The sequence below is a fragment of the Phyllostomus discolor genome, chromosome 12 (assembly GCF_004126475.2).
Source record: "Phyllostomus discolor isolate MPI-MPIP mPhyDis1 chromosome 12, mPhyDis1.pri.v3, whole genome shotgun sequence".
Lineage (NCBI taxonomy): Eukaryota > Metazoa > Chordata > Mammalia > Chiroptera > Phyllostomidae > Phyllostomus > Phyllostomus discolor.
In genome coordinates this window covers 20,924,541-20,941,674 of record NC_040914.2, presented here as the reverse complement: position 1 = coordinate 20,941,674, position 17,134 = coordinate 20,924,541, and the positions used below count along the sequence as shown (strand labels likewise).

General features: G+C 49.8%; 1 protein-coding gene across 7 annotated transcripts in view; it reads left to right on the top strand.

Moving 5' to 3' along the window:
* The window catches only part of VRK3 (VRK serine/threonine kinase 3), a 40,169-nt gene that overhangs the window by 3,656 nt on the left and 19,379 nt on the right, over positions 1-17,134 (top strand). For 3 of the 7 annotated variants that reach the window (XM_036012593.1, XM_036012594.1, XM_036012595.1), the window contains 8 exons: positions 1,464-1,603; positions 4,928-5,092; positions 6,426-6,620; positions 8,614-8,684; positions 10,399-10,465; positions 11,433-11,517; positions 11,778-11,883; positions 13,874-13,966. In XM_036012593.1, the coding sequence (XP_035868486.1) occupies positions 1,465-1,603; positions 4,928-5,092; positions 6,426-6,620; positions 8,614-8,684; positions 10,399-10,465; positions 11,433-11,517; positions 11,778-11,883; positions 13,874-13,966 (921 nt within the window). In that variant the 5' untranslated portion in view covers position 1,464. The remainder of the gene's footprint in view (positions 1-1,463; positions 1,604-4,927; positions 5,093-6,425; positions 6,621-8,613; positions 8,685-10,398; positions 10,466-11,432; positions 11,518-11,777; positions 11,884-13,873; positions 13,967-17,134) is intronic. The other 4 variants (XM_028529555.2, XM_036012596.1, XM_036012598.1 and 1 more) reach the window with 3 other exon arrangements.

Sequence of the window (17,134 nt, the reverse complement as noted above, 5' to 3'; positions counted from 1 at the left end):
TTTGGAGACACGGCCTTTAAGGGAGTACTAACATTTAAATAAGGTTGTTAGAGTGCACCTGCTGTGGTCTGAATGTTTGGGTTCCTCTGAAGTTTCTAGATGGAAATCCTTATGCTCATTGTGTTTGTAGTAGGAGGTGGGGCCTTGGGCAGGGGGCATTAAATCATGAAGGTGGAACCTCTTGTAATTGAGATTCCAGAGAATACCCTGGCCTCTTCGACTGTGTGAGGACACAGGACTGGTCAGTCTGCAGCTCAGAACAGGGCCTTCACCAGAACCCAGCCATGGATTGTGAGGTACAAGTTTCTGTTGTTTATGAGCCTCCCAGTCTGTGACATATTACTGTAGCAGCCCAAACAGATGATGACAGGGCCCTAGCCCAGTGTGACTGGTGTCCTTATAAGAAGAGGAGATTAGGGCACAGAGGGATGACCACACGAGGACACAGTGAGAAGGCAGCCATCTGCCAGCCCAAGGGAGGCCTCAGAAGAAACCAGGCTTGTCAATGCCTTGACCTGAGAATTCTGGCCTCCAAAACTATGAGAAAATAAATTCCTGTTGTTTAAGCCACTTCGTCTGTGGCTTTTATTTATGGCAGCCTTAGTAAATGAATACACCTGCCCTATCTTCATTTGTGTGATTTTGGTTTTGGTTTTCAAAGTATTGGGAAATATTCCAGATATACACAAGGCTTAGAGGGTAATGCAGCAAATACCCATTGTCTCACTAAGTCAGGATAGGATAGGCTGTGCTGCAGTAACAAATAAACCCTGAAATCTTGGCAGCTCAATACAACATAAGTTTATTTGCTGATCACGAGATTCCAGCATGGGTCGGGCAGCCTTCCTTCATCTCATAGCTGTGGTGTTTGGAGTATGTAGCCTCCAGGGCCACCCCTGCAGGGGAGGGGAGGACAGAGGAGGTACTCTGGCTCTTAGTGGCTTCAGCAGGGAAGTAACTTCCACTCACACCCCATTGTCCAAAACTAGTCATGTGGCCCCAATCTAACTGCAAGGAACCCTGGGAAGTGTAGAGGAATATGTGGGTAATTGGTGAGCATCAGCTCGCTGCCTCTCCCATCCCCATCCTGTGCTTCAAGAAATGAACATCACAAATGCAGTTGAAGACCCTCAGTGCTTCTGTGATTGGAGCAGCGGTCCTGCAGAATTTTCATTGACCTTGAGGTATTCCCGGATCTTTTGTGAGATCTGCGGTTCTGCTTTGTACCTTTGCTCTGCTTTATAACTGCCCTGGGCCATTAGAGAGAGACTGGTAGCTACAGGCTGGACACAGCAGGCAGAACTCACTTTAGGAGTGGCCACTTCCTGAGTGGATCCTGTGGGCGTATACTTTTCATTCCTTTGTAGTCTTGTTACCACGAGGAACTTGGCTGACTGTTCTTTGGCAGCGGATTAAGTTTCTCTTTCAGTTTCTTATTCCCTCTGACAACTTTTGTCTTTTAGCATGAGCACCTCCTGTTCAGACTGTGGCAATAGTATCAAGACAGTGTTCAAATTCTGCCCGTACTGCGGAAAGCCTTTGTCTAAAGAGGAGCCGGAGCGTTCCCAGACCTCTGTCAAACCACTCGTGTCATCCTTCAGAGGTAAGGACCACAGCTCTGACCTTTTCCCTGGAAGTGGGTGAGGTGTGCAGGTGTTCAGGGAGGGAACACAGCCACCCGGGCCTCCTCCCTCTTCCTCCACACTCCGGCATACCTGGGCCTCTAAGCCATTGCATTTGCTGTTCCCTCTGTCGAGGTGGTTCGTCCCACATCTGGTGCGTGACCCCCTCTCTCACTCACTTCCTTCGGGTCTTTACTTGGTCGTTGCCTTCTCAGGAAGGCCTTCCCTGACATTGCTAATTAAAATCCCATCTTTCCTACCTATGACACTCCGTATCCCCTGCCCCTGCTTTGTATTGCCTTTTGGTTCTTGGAAGTGTCAACTCTATTTAAATCACTCTCATCTCTAGGCCCCATAAGGGCAGGGGTTTGTTATGGTTTGCAGGCTGTTGGTTGTGGTTTGTAACTCAGCTCTGAATCCTGGCCAATGGAGGGCCCAGGCACGGGTCCTGCATTGGTAAACAGAAGTGGGTTTACTTTACGTGGCAGAAAGTTCAGCAGCATTCGTTTTATCATTCGGGTTTGTGTCTGGCTGCCGGCAACAGAAAATGCTGCCTGAAGAGTGGAAACCAAAAAAAAAAAAGAGAGAGAGAGAGAGAGTGGAAACCAATGACTGGGTTTATTTTTTCTTACTAAAAAAGTCTGATGGGGCCAGTTCAGTGTGGGGTGTGCCCCCGTGATGCAGTGAGGGCCGAGGCTCCGGCTGTCTTTCTGCTCAGCCTTCCTCAGCATGTGGAGTTTCTTCCCATGCTTACGGCCTTGATTTTCAAGGCGACTCCTTCATCTCCAGCACTGTTTACATTCCAGGCACATGCTACCAGAATTTGCCTTGGCCTGACCTCAGAGCCTGAGTTCTTAGCCCCAGCCTTCTCTTACACCAACCTAGGGCCAGCTCACCATTCATTCGCCCAGTCATCACGGCAGATACACACAGACCACCTACTGTGTGCTTAGGTGCAGTGTTTGTCCCCAAGGCAGTGGTAACAGACAGGATGGACCTGGCTTCTGGTCTCTCAGACCTTTTGGAGGCCAGGAGACCAAATAGACATTAACTACACCATTACCAGTAGAGTGCGTGGTAACTGAAGGGAAATGGATGGGCCACAGAACAGGAGGATCAGGGAAGACCTCTCTAGGTGGGTAACATTTGAACCGAGACCTAGGGATAGAAGAATTTGCTAATGAAGCTCTGGCTGGTGTGGCTCAGTGGATTGAACACCGGCCTGCGAACCAAAGGGTTGCTAGTTCAATTCCCAGTCAGGGCGCATGCCTGGGTTGCTGGCCAAGTCCTGAGTAGGGGACGTGTGTGAGGCAACCACACATGGATGTTTCTCTCCCTCTCTTTCTCCTTCCCTTCCCCTCTCTAAAAATAAATAAAATCTTAAAATTTTTTTTTTAAGATTTTGCTAATGAAGAGTAGGGACAAGGTGAGGAGTTTGGAACCAGAGTTCTAGGCATTGGGGTGTGTGGTGGAAGGAGCCATGCAAAGCAGAGGAATAAAGGAGGACAGCCTACCTGGGGGAAGACACGCAGGGCCTTGCAGACCTTGGGTAAGGAATTTAGTAATCACTGAGATAGCGGGGAGCTGTGGGAGGGTCTCAGCCATGTGGGGGGCCCAATATGATTTGTATTTTGGAATGACCTCTCTGGGTGCTCTGTGTAAGAAATGGGCTGGTGGCATGGAAGCCACTTAAGGGACCATTTGAGTAGTCCAGGGACCAAATGTGCCGGCTGAGGTGGTGTCGATTGAAAGACGACCTCTGTTTTCAGCAATTGGGCAGGCCAGATGGCAGGCTACAGCCCCTGTGGTCTAGCATGCCACAAAATTCTGCATGAAATGGAAAGAATATCTTTTTTTAAGATTTAATTTATTTATTTTAGATAAATAATACCTAAATAAAATTTAGACATAATTTTAATAAAAATAAAATTTTAACTCAGAGCCCCAGCAGCATGGAAAGTGAGATTGGAAACCTCTAAAATCTGGGACTCCTCAACAGGTAAACTAAAACAAAAAACTTTTCACAGAGAAGATTGCTGGAGGCATGTATCTGTCTCAGCCTGGGTTGTGGGTGAAGAAAAGGAAGAATGTTCTAAGAATTCCAAACCAAAATCACACATCCTCACCAGTTTGGGGCAAGAATTTATACTGCACCGTGCAGCCCCCCAAAACCCCAAGCAGAAAAGTTAGTGTAAAAGGATGAAATGTTGGTGCTTCTCCCCAACTGAGGCAAATCTTTTGTGGGAACACCCTTTATTTATTTTTAAAGGTTTTATTTATTTAAAAAAGATTTTATTTATTCATTTTTAGAGAGAGGGGAAGGGAAAGAAAAAGAGAAGAGAAATATCAGTGTGGGGTTGCCTCTCCAGCACCCCATACTGGGGACCTGGCCCACAACCCAGCTATGTGTCCTGACTGGGAATCGAACCAGAGACCCTTTGGTTTGCAGCCTGAGCTCAATCCACTGAGCCACACCAGTCAGGGTGGAACACGCTTTAAAAACTGGTGTCAGAATTCCCGTGGGCACATGTGTTCTCAGTGGATCAACAAAGACACCGGGAAACAAGCCACTGTCAGGAGAAACAACAGGCTGCAGACTCACCAGACGCCTGGGGATTCACATTTGAAACTGTGTGCAAAACACCTTTCATGTGTTTGAGGAAATCAAGGAAGAAATTTATAATGAAGGATTGGAGCCTCATCCCTCACACCAAAGGGTTGTGGGCTGGATCCCCGGTGAGGGTGCGTCTGGGAGGCAACCAGCCGATGTTTCTTTCTCTTTCTCTCCCTTTCTCTCTAAAATTAAAAAATATATCCAAAATCTAAAAGTCTAAAAATCTTTTTTAAAATCTAAAAAAATCCTCTGGTGAGGGTTTTTTATATATTCATATATAAAATATGTATCTATGTTATACATTTTATATTTATATCTACATATATGTAAAAAATGAAGGAACAAAAGTTAGTAAGAATTGACCTTTCAGGCTTGAAAAAGAACCAAATAACTCCTATGATGATAACAAATATCATGGCAATCAGAAACTCATTGGATTGTTGAAACTGCAGGCTAGACAAAGCTGAAAAGAGAATAGTGAACTAGAAAATAGATCTGAAAAATTAACTGGAAGGTAGAACAGAGTGACAAAGTGATAGAAGATACAATACAGAGGCTAAGACCCCCAGAGGAGAAGCAGCAAGACTTGGGTGAAAAGGCCAGAGAGAAGAGGGTGGGGTGGGCGGGTACGAACCGAGGGTTTCTGGGTTTGCGGTTCCGGAAAGGGCCTTTGTAACCCATCTGCATTCAGCGTTCCCTTCACTAGGCTCAAGGAGAGGGGGGAACAGCAGTTCCGAACTCTCTGTCAAGAAAGTGAAATGGTCCGGCTGTGTCTCTTCTCCTCCATCGTCCCTCTCCTCAGACCATGACAGTTCTGGGTCTGAACATACCTTGAGTCCCCCTGAGAAACCCAAAGGTAAGAACCAGGGTCAGTCCGATCTGACTGTAGATGGTTAAAAGGCGGGTCACCTGACAGTGTGTGGGGCATCATCCCCTGCGCAGAGTCTCTCACACCTACTTGGCCCCTTGTCCCTGGCCCCATCCTCCCCCTGCAGTCCGGCTCTGACCCCACCCTCCCTGCTCACAGTCACTCACTCATCCCCTCGCCCCATAGTCTGGTGTCTGGGACTCTGTGGGGTCTGCTTCCCGTTGGAGCTCTCACCAGACCCTCCGTGCGGGACACTTGCTTTCTGGAAATTCTTGTTAGGGTCTGCGGCTTCCCTTCTTCGCTAGGCCTGACCCCTCGGCCCAGCGCACTCTCACCTCCCTCCCAAGCCGGGCTTGCTGCCGCCTTTCCAGCACTCAGAGGCCTAGATCTCTCAGAAGCCCCTTCTGAGCACCCTAGGCCAGTCAAGGCTGTCTCGTCTCCCCGCAGAGCCTCTCTTCTTCATCCTTTGTCTGGGTGCCCCCAGTGCCAGTGCCACTCACTTGCATACATGTCCCCTCCAGGCTTCTTGTTCCTTACTGCCTCACTTGCTGGACTGAGAGCCCTTTGTGGACAGGGACCAGGTAGTCATCTGTGTGTGGCCCACGACAGCCAGAGAACAAGGGAGGCTTGAGGACCATATGCTGGTCCCCGTCCTGCCAGGCCCTCAGATCGGAAGCCACAGCCCTTGGTGTCTCCTCTTTGTCCCTTGTTCTCCTCCAGGCCCCACTGCCTCTTGCCATCCTGTGCCTTGGGTGGATGGTAGGTGGGGGAGTGACGTAGTTAATATTTCTTGTGTCCATAGCCAGTTGCCAATATCTTTTCCTCTTCTCCACACCACCCCATTCTCTTGCCCGTCTGGGAGCCACTCTAACAGATTTCTTTATACTTAGCACAAGGTCAGGTGCTGTCTCAGGGTGTTTTTAGTCGAATATCTGGAATGTTTGTTTTTTTCCCCTGGCACATTCTATCCATTCAACAAGACTGAACAAGACTCAGGTGTCCCCTCCTCCTGGAAGCCTTCCCTGACTTTTTCTGGCACAGTTAGTCTCTTTCTCATATCTCCCTGAAGTGCCTTGTTTGACCAGCTGTGCCCATGTCAGACTCCCCCACCTAGTTAGGGGCTCCTGAGGGATGGGCCCAGGTCTGACTCGTGTCTGGGTCTCCAGCTTTGTCCCACAAAGACCTGACCCATGAAAGGTGGCAGGAAGCATTTGCTCATTAAACAAATGAATAAATGAACAGTACTATGAGTATTGTCTCCTTACCTGTTCAACTTTTCTCTCCTGGATGCCCGTTCTTTATTCTGGCCATCCTGCTGCAGGGTCCCCGAAAACACCTCCCACCCGCAAAAGGAACCTGCAGGCAACAAAAAGAAGCCCTCAGACAGTGAAGCGGAGCTGGGCGACCACCTTGCTTAAGGCTTTGCCCACGGGGACGGTGCTGACAGACAAGTGTGGACGACACTGGAAGCTAGGAGCCGTTCAGAACAGGGACGACCAGGGCATTCTCTATGAAGGTACACTCTATTTGTAGGTGGGGGTGGGGAGGTAAGGTGCTGGGCTGAGTCAGGCCATCTTGCAACCAGGGCATGGGGAGGGAAACCCCTTTCTGAGAATGAAAATGGAAGTCATGTCCCAGCTGCAGACCTGCCTTTAGGCAGCATCTTCTTAAACTTGGGACTGCAGACTACCCACCTACAGCGGCTAGGCAGTTAGAGTAAATGAGTACAGGAGGCTAGGAGTAAGGCAATTGGGAGCAGTGGCGACTGTGGCCAACTGGAAAGCACTCTTCTTCAGCTCCACCTACTGTTGTCATGTGGGAATGCAAGCCCAGTGTGACTGAATGATAAGGATGACAACTCTGCCCTGCAGAGATAGGATGGCCCCCTACCCTGCACACATTTGGTTTCAATGTTGAGCCTGATGATGTCACACACCAAGAGGACATGAAAGGTTTATTTCCTTCAGAGTTAACCGGGGGGGGGGGGGGGTGCAGGTCTGTAATGTCCTGAGATGACAAGGAAAGGCACCTGGGCCAGGTTTTTATTGTGGTTAAGAAGTGGGGCCAGGTTGAGCGTCCCACACGGGGCCAGGGCCTCATGTGGTTTGACTCTCCCACCAGCACTCGAGGAGAGAACCCCAGGCTTTCCCACCAGCTCATGCAGCTGTGGGATGGAAAGGGAAGGGGCAAGGCCAGACCTAAAATCTGTCAGCAGTCAAACATCAAAAACTGGACACCTTATTACAGTGAAGAAAATAAGCGTGCTAGAAGTGTTAGTAATAATCAGCCTAACATTCACTGAGTTCTTACTCAAGGCCAGGCCCTGTTCTTAGCCCTTTAGGTGGTTTTGGGGACTTTTAGGTCATCTTTTAAGATAAAGCTTATGCAACATAAAATTCACCATGTTCAAGTCCACAGCTCACTGGAGTTTAGTATCGTCAGACAGCGTACCAACTGGACATCGGGTATGGGCCACCCCGGATCTGCAGCTGAGGGACCCCTGAGGGGCTAACAGCTGCCTGAGGCAGGCGAGGTGGGGCTGGACTAAGGCAGCAAGTCCTCCCTGGAGGGGGTCTGCATCCATCACGTGGCACTCACCCATATATGTGGACAAAGGCTGACAGGGTGGGTCAGGGCCCCCCAGACCACCCCAACGTCAGGGATGCACTAGGGGACCACGGGCCTCTCACGCCAAGATCCATCACAGCAAAAGGACATGGCAGAGTTGGCAAAGAAGAGAGGCACACAGGGTAAAGTGTTAGGGGAGACCAGCCAGCACAGCTTCCAGAGACTTCTCCCTGTGGAGTCACACAGGACACACTGCAAGATGGGACAGCATGTGTGCACTGTTAGAGACTCCACACCTGGGGTTTTTATTGGGGGCTGGTCATGTGGGCACCCTCTGCCTGGAACATAGCAGCATGCCCGCCTCCAGAAGGAAAGCAGATGTTCAGCAGAACAGTTTGGACACAGGGAGCCCCTCTGATTGGTCACAGCAGCTGTCCCCAGCCATCTCAGCACCCGGGGCTGGGTATGCAGAAGACAGTTTTCCCACAGACTGGGGTGGGGAGGGGCGGTTCTGGGATGACTCAAACACATTACATTCAAGCTCACCCCCTGCCGCGAGGCCCAGTGCCTAACAGGCCCTTACCGTACCAGTCTGCAGCCTAGAGGTTGGGGACCCCTGGGTTAGAAAAGGCTGGAACCCTCCAGAAATCCAGGTTCCCAGATACAGCCAAGGGCAGCCTTGAGAGCTGGCCGTTCCAAGGAGAGTGGTCTCCGGCTAGCTGTGTTAACCCTTTTGCATAGCCAGCTGTTAACAAAGAGTGAAAGAGGGTAAAAAAAAGAAACCTGTTTGAAAATGAGGAGGAACAGGTCTTACAAGCCAAGAACACCCCGACCCTGTGGGAACCAGGCAACTGAAACCCCTGCTCATTCCCGGGAAGTGTGGGGGCCGTGCGCTCACTTTCCCTGTAGGTTATGACCTCGCTGCTGTTGTCCGTCCACAGCTGAGTCTTTCTCCACCTGTGAGTCCACCGGCGAGTCAAGTGCCCAGAAACAAAGATTCTCGCTGAAACTGGTGAGTGGCCCTGTGGGGGTGGGGTGGGGGAGGGCCGCGCTGAGGAGCGGGCCTGGGGCTTTGGCCAGTGCACCAGATCTCCACGCCTCTCTGCGGGCTGGGGCAGGCAGGAGAGCAAGGACCAGTGGTACCCTGGGCAGGGCCCATCTGCCTCGAGGCCTCAGGTTCTTCCTCTCACAGGGCCCCTCCGAAGCTGCAGCCAGGTCCACGCCCAAGCCTGCCTCTGATGCCTCCCGCTGTTCCATCAGGCAGGTGCCTCCCCTCTCCGGGCTGACTTGCCTCATCTGTGAGATGGAGCCAACAATACCCACGTTGGGTGGCCCATTCACTCACAGCCCACCTTGCAGGCAGGGTGTACCAAGCCCTGCTCTAATGTGTAACTGTGCCGGGTGTTCAGGTTCAACAGAGAACCAATCAGATGGCCTCCCTGGGCTGAGGAGTCAGTGAATCACGCCTGACCTTAGAATACAGGAAACATGCACTCAAGCGGGGCCCAAAGGGAAAGTAAACCGAGAAAGTGAGAGCAACCCGGCGGGCAAGTCCCGGCCTTCAGTGCAGAGGAAGCACCTACCAGGGGGCATGGGCATGGTCAGCGGTCTCACCGTCACCCCTGGGTGCAGGAATTACAGGTGACCTTTATTTATTCAGATTTTCTCACTCACCCCTGAAAAACCAGGGCAGCTGGATTGGGCCCCTCCCTTGGCCCGAGACAGAGGCCGTGTGAATGGTGTGAACGGTTTGAGCGAAGGCTCCAGGGCCAGGCTCCACCTGCTGTGGGGAGCTCATTCCAGCCCCACTCTGGGCCCAGAGCCTCACAAGCAAGCCTGTGGGGAGGTTACCGCGTTTCCCCTTTTTCCAGACGAGGAAATGGGGACTGGGAGCCTTGCCCAGGGACACTCAGCATGCAAGTTTCTTTGTTCACAGCTTTAGCTCCAGTGCCAGAAACAATACTCAGCACATAATAGGTGCTTTGTAGAAAGAATGAGTGAATGACAGATCTGGGATTGGAACCTGCTTCTCTTTGACCCTATGCTTTTAAGAACTCAGCTGTGCTAGTTGTATTTAATTAAAATATTTGGCTTTACTGCTAGAAAAAGATGACCCAATGTTAACAGATGGTCCTAGGAAAGATAATATTCTATTGCCCTTTCACTTAAAAGTTGGGGACAGTGGTCCAGGGCTGACATGATGGTTCCATAACCAAGGGGCCCAGTTTCCTTCTCTCATTGCTTCAACATCCTGAACCCATAGCCTTCATCTTGTGGGTGGAAATGGCTGCTCCAGCTCCCACCCTCACACGTGCATTCCAGCCAACAGGAGCAGGAGAAGAGGAATGGGAGGGCCGTCCCCAGCCCAGTAAGGGCATGGCCGAGGAACTTGCCCGAATCACACCCTCATTGTCCAGAACCTGCCGTGTGGTCATTCCTCACTTCAGAGGAAGCTCAGAAATCTAGCTTTTAGCTGAAGGCCACACATGTAGGGAAAATGTGTCAGTCTCGTCATAAGAGAACGAAAAAGAGCCCGGGCAGTGGGAGATAACATGGAGCCTCCGACACGTGTTCATGGGTAGCACACACCCTGGGGAATTCGGTTCTGCTGTGCAGGATGTGGTGGGGAACCTGGGTTGTGGCTGGCATTGCCCTGGGGGATTGAGCTGGGGTCCCTTGGCCCAGAGACTCCAGTGGGACAGCTTTCTCCCCCCATCCCACGCTAGGATGCCAAGGATGGGCGCTTGTTCAACGAGCAGCACTTCTTCCTGCGGGCCGCCAAGCCTTTGCAAGGTACTCCTCAGGGAGGCGGGCGAGGGAGAGCGACTTGGGGGTGCCAGCTTAGTGCAGGCAACTAGCTTCTCCCTGAAGGTGTGGGAGGCGTGGGGGTCAAAGGGAAGACCCAGCTTTGCTCCTGTCACCCCTCAGGCCTCAGGCCCCACAGGACAGACAACATGCGCTGAGGCCAGCTCACACCAGCTCTTGAGAGCCAAGGATTAAGTTCAAAATTAGCTCAAGCCAGTTGTTAAAACATAGCCATTATTTAAATTAATTACATCAACGAACCATCAAATAAATTAGATTCAGAGCAAGGGTGATAAACACTCAAAATGTGTCCCTTCTCAATTATTCGTCTATGTTTCTGTTATCCGTACCCTGTTGGCGTCTGCTGTGCCCGGGTGACAGACACACCACGTGACTGAGCACTGCGGGGCATCTCTCCCATCTCCACATTCTGAGGTGTCATAGCAGTAGCTTGAAAGTAGCCACAGTGAGAGTATTTACACCACGGAGATTGGCCAGTACTACAAACCAGGGCTGTTCCCCCTGGACAGCTGTTTATTCAGCTTCTGTCCGCACAGCTCTGGGTCCGTGCCATCCCACTGAGGCCCCGGACCACAGGCTGACGTCTGGTGACACCATGACCGGTTCAGACGTTTCCCGATCTCATCCGCTGTGTGTGTGTATCCGGAAGTTCTGCCATTCCTATCCCTGGCGCTCACTCCAGATCTGTATATTCTTTCTCCCATGTTCACCCCTCGTCACCTGCACACAGAGATGACTGACACTCAGAGGTCAACCAGGCTGACCCTGTCAGCACACCCATTGTCAACTCGCCCACAGAGGTGGTGTCTCCAACCAGGAGACCGGGGTCTGGCCTGGGCTTGGGCGCACTCTGCTTCTGGTCTGGGAACAAGCTGTTGTCCCCATGGGCCTGGGGCCAGGGGGCTCTAACCTCTCGGGTCCCTGCCTCCCACAGTGGACAAATGGAAGAAGCTGCAATCGACTCCCCTACTGGCCATCCCCACCTGTGTCGGTTTTGGCATTCATGAGGACAGGTACAGGTGAGTCACCACCTCACTGGGCCCTTTTTTTCTTTCCCTATCATGTGCTCAGGGTCCAGGACCCTGGGGCCTTGGGCCAGATAGCTGCTTCCTTTCTTTCTGCCGCTTTGAGCCAGGCTGACCCCCGTCAGTCAGAACCCTTCATCTTGCTCAGGACCAGGGCCTCGTAGCCACCCAGCCACAGTCCATCTTCGGTGGCCTTCGTTCTGTCCCCTCCCCTGGTTATCTCTCCCACCTCATGGGACACACATGTCTTCCAGGTTCTTGGTGTTCCCCATGCTGGGGAGGAGCCTGCAGTCAGCCCTAGACGACAGCCTGCAGCACACAATACCCATGCTGTCTGTGTTCCAGCTGGCCTACCGGCTGGTAGGTACCCAAGCACCCTGGCTCCCGGTGGGGGGATGGCTGCCGGGCTCTGGCTTACCAAACTGCCCACTGACACGTCCAATCCACACTTGCCCCCACCAGACCCTGAGGACCTGCACACTCACTGACTGACGCAGGAGAACGTCAGGCTGTCAGAACCAGGAGATAAGCAAGAGGGGTGTTCCAGGGCCGTGGGAGGTGAGGACAGGGCCCCAGCCTCAAATTTAGGGCTGCAACTGGGCTTTCTGGCAGAGACCCTTTCTGAGGCAGGAGTGGGATGGAGCAAGGCCCTGGGCAGAGTGGGGGTGGGGATAAGTGAGGAGAATGTTCAGGCCAAGGACACAGCTTGAGCAAAGGCTTATATGGAGCAGAGAGCATAAGGCATTGGTTCATTCACTCATTCCTTTATCCATCCTTTTATTTTTTTTTTTATTTTTTAGATTTTATTTATTTATTTTTAGAGAAAGGGGAATAGAGGGAAAAAGAGAGAGATGTCATTTTGTGGTTGCATCTCATGTGCCCCCCACTGGAGACCTGGCCCACAACCCAGGTGTGTGCCCTGACTGGGAATCAAACTGGCGACCCTTTGGTTCACAGGCTGGCACTCAGTCCACTGAGCCACACTAGCCAGGGCCATCCTTTCATTAAATATTTACCAGGTCCCTGCTGGGTGTCAGGCACTGTCCCAGGGGCTGGGAGCATGGTAGGGAATAGCACAGACGTGGGTTTTATGTCTAGTCAAAGAGGATGAAGTTAAACAGTTGCACAAATTAAGAAAAGTTCCTGAGTAGAAGTGTCCCCCTGCTATGATGGTGAATAAGAGGACCAAATTTAAATTGGGGAAGGCATGAATGTGGCAAGAGGGTGACACGTTAGAGGAGTCCCAAAGGTTTTTATGCTCAGAGTGTCTGCACTGCGGCATGTGGACGGATGAAGGGTAAGAGATTATGTGGAGAGATCAGCAGGGACCGGCTCACGTAGGGCCTTGAGTACCAGGCTGAGGAGCTGGGACTCTGCCCTGAGGCACTGGGGAGCCATGGGAGGATTGGGAGCAGCAGAGGAGCGCTGTCAACTCTGCATGCAGAAGAGGTCCCTCCCCTGTGGGCCTTGAGGGGAGGACCAGGAGAGGGTGAGGCCTGAGGAGAGGCATCAGGCTGTGAGGATGGAGAGTTTGTAGGACAAGCAGAACTTGGTGCACAGTTAACCCTACGAGTCAAGGGGGCCTCGGGGATGTTGTCACAATGTAACTAACACTGAAGCAGTTCAGTGTGTATGAGTCTGGAGCTCAGTGGAGAAGTCGGAGTGAGACATAAAAATATAAATTGCTTGACTAAAGTTATTTCTGTTCTCTAGGAGAAATGAGAACTCTTTGATATATGCAGACTTTGGGGGGGTTTTGGCAGGAGGCAATAAGTAACCAACTTCTCCCCTTCCTGGGTTTGCAGTCAACTAAGAAATAGATCTAAGAGATGGAATACCAAATGTTGGCTTCACTGCTGAATTTTTTAAAAGATTTTATTTATTTATTTTTAGAGAGATGGGAAGAGAAGGAGAAAGAAAGGGAGAGAAACATCTATGTGTGGTTGCCTCTGACACACTCCCAATTGGGGATCTGGCCCACAAACCAGGCACGTGCTCTGACTGGGAGTTGAACTGGCAACACTTTGGTTCTCAGGCCTGCGCTCAATCCACTGAGCTATACCAGCCAGGTCTACTACTGAAATTTTTTTTAATACTACATTTTTTAAAAAGAGTTTATTTATTAAGTCCTGGCTGGCATAGCTCAGTGGATTGAGTGTGGGCTGTGAACCAAAGTGTCACAGGTTTGATTCCCAGTCAGGGCACATACCTGGGTTGCAGGTCAGATCCCCAGCAACTGCACATTGATGTTTCTCTGTCTTTCTCTGTTTCTCCTTCCCTTCCCCTCTCTTTAAAAAAATCAATAAATAAACTCTTTTTTAAAAAAAGAGTTTTCCTTTTTCCTTTCCAGCTGGATGCCCTGGAGTTCCTCCACGAGAACGAGTATGTTCACGGAAATGTGACAGCTGACAATATCTTTGTGAACCCAGAGGACCTGAGCCAGGTAATAATCAGGCCCTCCCCACCTTGGGGCTCCCTGGGCTCAGGATCTCACCTATCTTAAGACTTCCATTTATTACAGCTTTTTAAATTGATTTTGGAGAGACAGGAATGGAGAGAGAGAGACATCGATTTGTTGTTCCACTTATGGATGCAGTCACTGGTTGATTCTTATATGTGCCCTGACTGGGGATTGAACCTGCAACCTTGGTGTGTCAGGAAGACACTTTGATGAACTGAGCTACATGGCTGGGGCGAAACTAGAGATGAGTAGCAACTTAATTGAAAAATGGGTAAAGGATAGGAAAAGCAGTTCATTGAAAAAGAAATCCACAGGCTAGTTAAATATATGAAAAGATGATCAACCTCCCTAATAATCATTGAAATCAAAATTAAAACATACTTTTTAAAAATATATTTATTTATTTTTAGAGAGGGAAGGGAGGGAGAAAGAGAGAGAGAAACATCAATGTGCGGCTGCTGGGGGTCATGGCCTGCAACCCAGGCATGTGCCCTGACTGGGAATCAAACCTGGGACACTTTGGTTCACAGCCCACACTCAATCCACTGAGCTACGCCAGCCAGGGCAAAACATACTTTTTTTAACCCTTTGAGCAGACAAAATTATTTAAAAATGGTAACAACTATGATGATAAAAGGATATAAAGAAATAAAAGTTCAGATCTGAACTTCTGGTCCAGATGTAGGTAGACACACTTCACCTCCTGGCACAGCTGTGTGAAGGGCCACACTAACCTCAGAACAGAAACCACCCAGAACTGCCAGAAAATCAAACTGTATGGAAGTCCAGCAGCCAAGGATCTAATGAAGCCATGTTCATCCAGATGGCCAGGAGGGGCAGAGATAGAGAGCCAGGGTGCAGGAGACGCAGTGTGATGGCAGTCATGGCAGCCATCAGAACAGGTGGTCCCACATTCACGTGCAGTTGGTAGAAATTGGGGGGGATACCTGGGGATTAATCGATCACAGCCCTGGGGCAGACTACGCAGCCCAGGGTTCCAGTACTGGGAAAATAAAGCCTCATAACTTCTGGCTGTAAAAACCAGTGAAGGGTTAGGGTGGTGGAAGAAACGGTCAGTCTCTCAGGAGAGTCCATTTCAAGGGCCCACACGGTCCTAGAACATACGCACCCCACCCGCTCTGGAACCACCACCAGGCCAACAGCTAGAGGGCACCAGTTGCATACAGGAAGTGGGCCAGGTGACTGGAAATGGGGCAAGTGCCAAGCTAGCCTCCAGCAGCCAGACAGCAGCACTGTCCCCTATCCGACCCCTCCCCACATACAGCGCTACAAAACAGTGAAGCAGGTTGCCCTGCCCTGGAAATTACCTAAAGCTCTGCCCCACACAATGTAACAGGTGCACCAAGTCAGGGAGTCACACCAGCTCTATCTAATAGAAACAAACACAGGGAGGCTGCCAGACTGAGGAGACAAAGAAATATGGCTCAAATAAAAGAACAAAACCCCAGAAAAAGAACTAAACAAAATGGAGATACCCAACCTGTTAGATGCAGAGTTCAAAACACTGGTGATTAGGATTCTCAAAGAACTCTAAAAGTATGGCAAAAGTATAAGGAAGAAATGAAAACCCCACTAAATTAAATAAAGAAAAATCCACAGGGAACCAACAGTGAAGGGAGGGAAGCCAGGGTTCAAAGCATCGATTTGGAACGTAAGGAATAAACCATCAACCAGAACAAAATGAAGAAACAAGAATTTTTTTTTAGTGAGAGATTAAGAAGACTCTGGGACATCTCCAAAAGTGCCAGCATCCAAATCATAGGGATGCCAGAAGGAGAAGAGGAAGAGCAAGAAATTGAAAACTTACTTGAAAAAAAATAATGAAAGATAACTTCCCTAATTTGGTGAAGGAAATAGACATGCAAGTCCAGGATATACAGAGAATCCCAAGCAAGTTGGACCCAAAGAGGATCACACCAAGACACATCATAATTGAAATGTCAAAGCTTAAAGATAAAGAGGGAAAGCAAGAGAAAAGCAGAGTTACAAAGGAGTTCCTATAAGACTATCAGATGATTTCTCAAAAGAAACTTTGCAGGCAAGAAGGGACTGGCAAGAAGTGTTCAACATGATGAAAAGCAAGGACCTACAACCTAGATTACTCTGTCCAGCAAAGCTATCATTTAGAATGGAAGGGCAGAGAAAGCTCTTCCCAGACAAGGTAAAGCTAAAGAGTTCATCATTACCAAGCTCTCATTATATGAAAATGTTAAGGGGACTTATTTTTTTTTCGATTTTACTCATTTATTTTTAGAGAGAGGGGAAGGGAGGGAGAAAGAGGGAGAGAAACATCAATGTGTGGTTGCCTCTCACATGTCCCCCCACTGGGGACCTGGCCAGCAACCCAGCCATGTGCCCTGACTGGGAAACAAACCAGTGACCCTTTGCTTTGCAGGTCGGCTCTCAATCCACTGGGCCACATCAGCCAGAGCTAAGGGGACTTATTTAAAGAAGATCAAAACTATGAGCATTAAAATGAAAACAAATACAACTGTCAACAATTGAGTCTAAAAAACTAAAGCAAACAGGAACAGAATCCTAAATATGGAGATCATTTGGAGGGTTAAAAGCAGGGAGGGGAAAGGGGGAGAGTGAGGGGGAAAGTACAGGGATTAAGAAGCATAAATGGGTCCTGGTTGGTGTGGCTCAGTGGACTGAGCCCCAGCCTGCAAACCAAAGGGCTGCTTGTTTGATTCTCAGTCAGGGCACATGCCTGGGTTTCAGGCTAGGTGCCCAGTAGGGGGCGCACAAGAGGCAACCACACACTGATGTTTCTCCTTCCCTCCCTTTCCCTTTCTAAAAATAAATAAATAAAATCTTTTTTTCATTTTTTATATATTTTATTGATTGTGCTATTACAGTTGTCCCATTTTCCCCTCTTCACTCCCCTCCACCCTGTACACCCTCTCCCACCCATATCCCCCCCTTTAATCATGTCCATGTGTCATACTTACAAGTTCTTTAGCTTCTGTATTTCCCATACTATTCTTACCCTCCCCCTATCTATTTTCAACCTACAATCTATGCTACTTATTCTCTGTACCTTTTCCCCCTCTCTCCTCCTCCCACTCCCCTGTTGCTAACCCTCCATGTGATCCCCATTTCTGTGGTTCTATTCCTGTTCTAGTT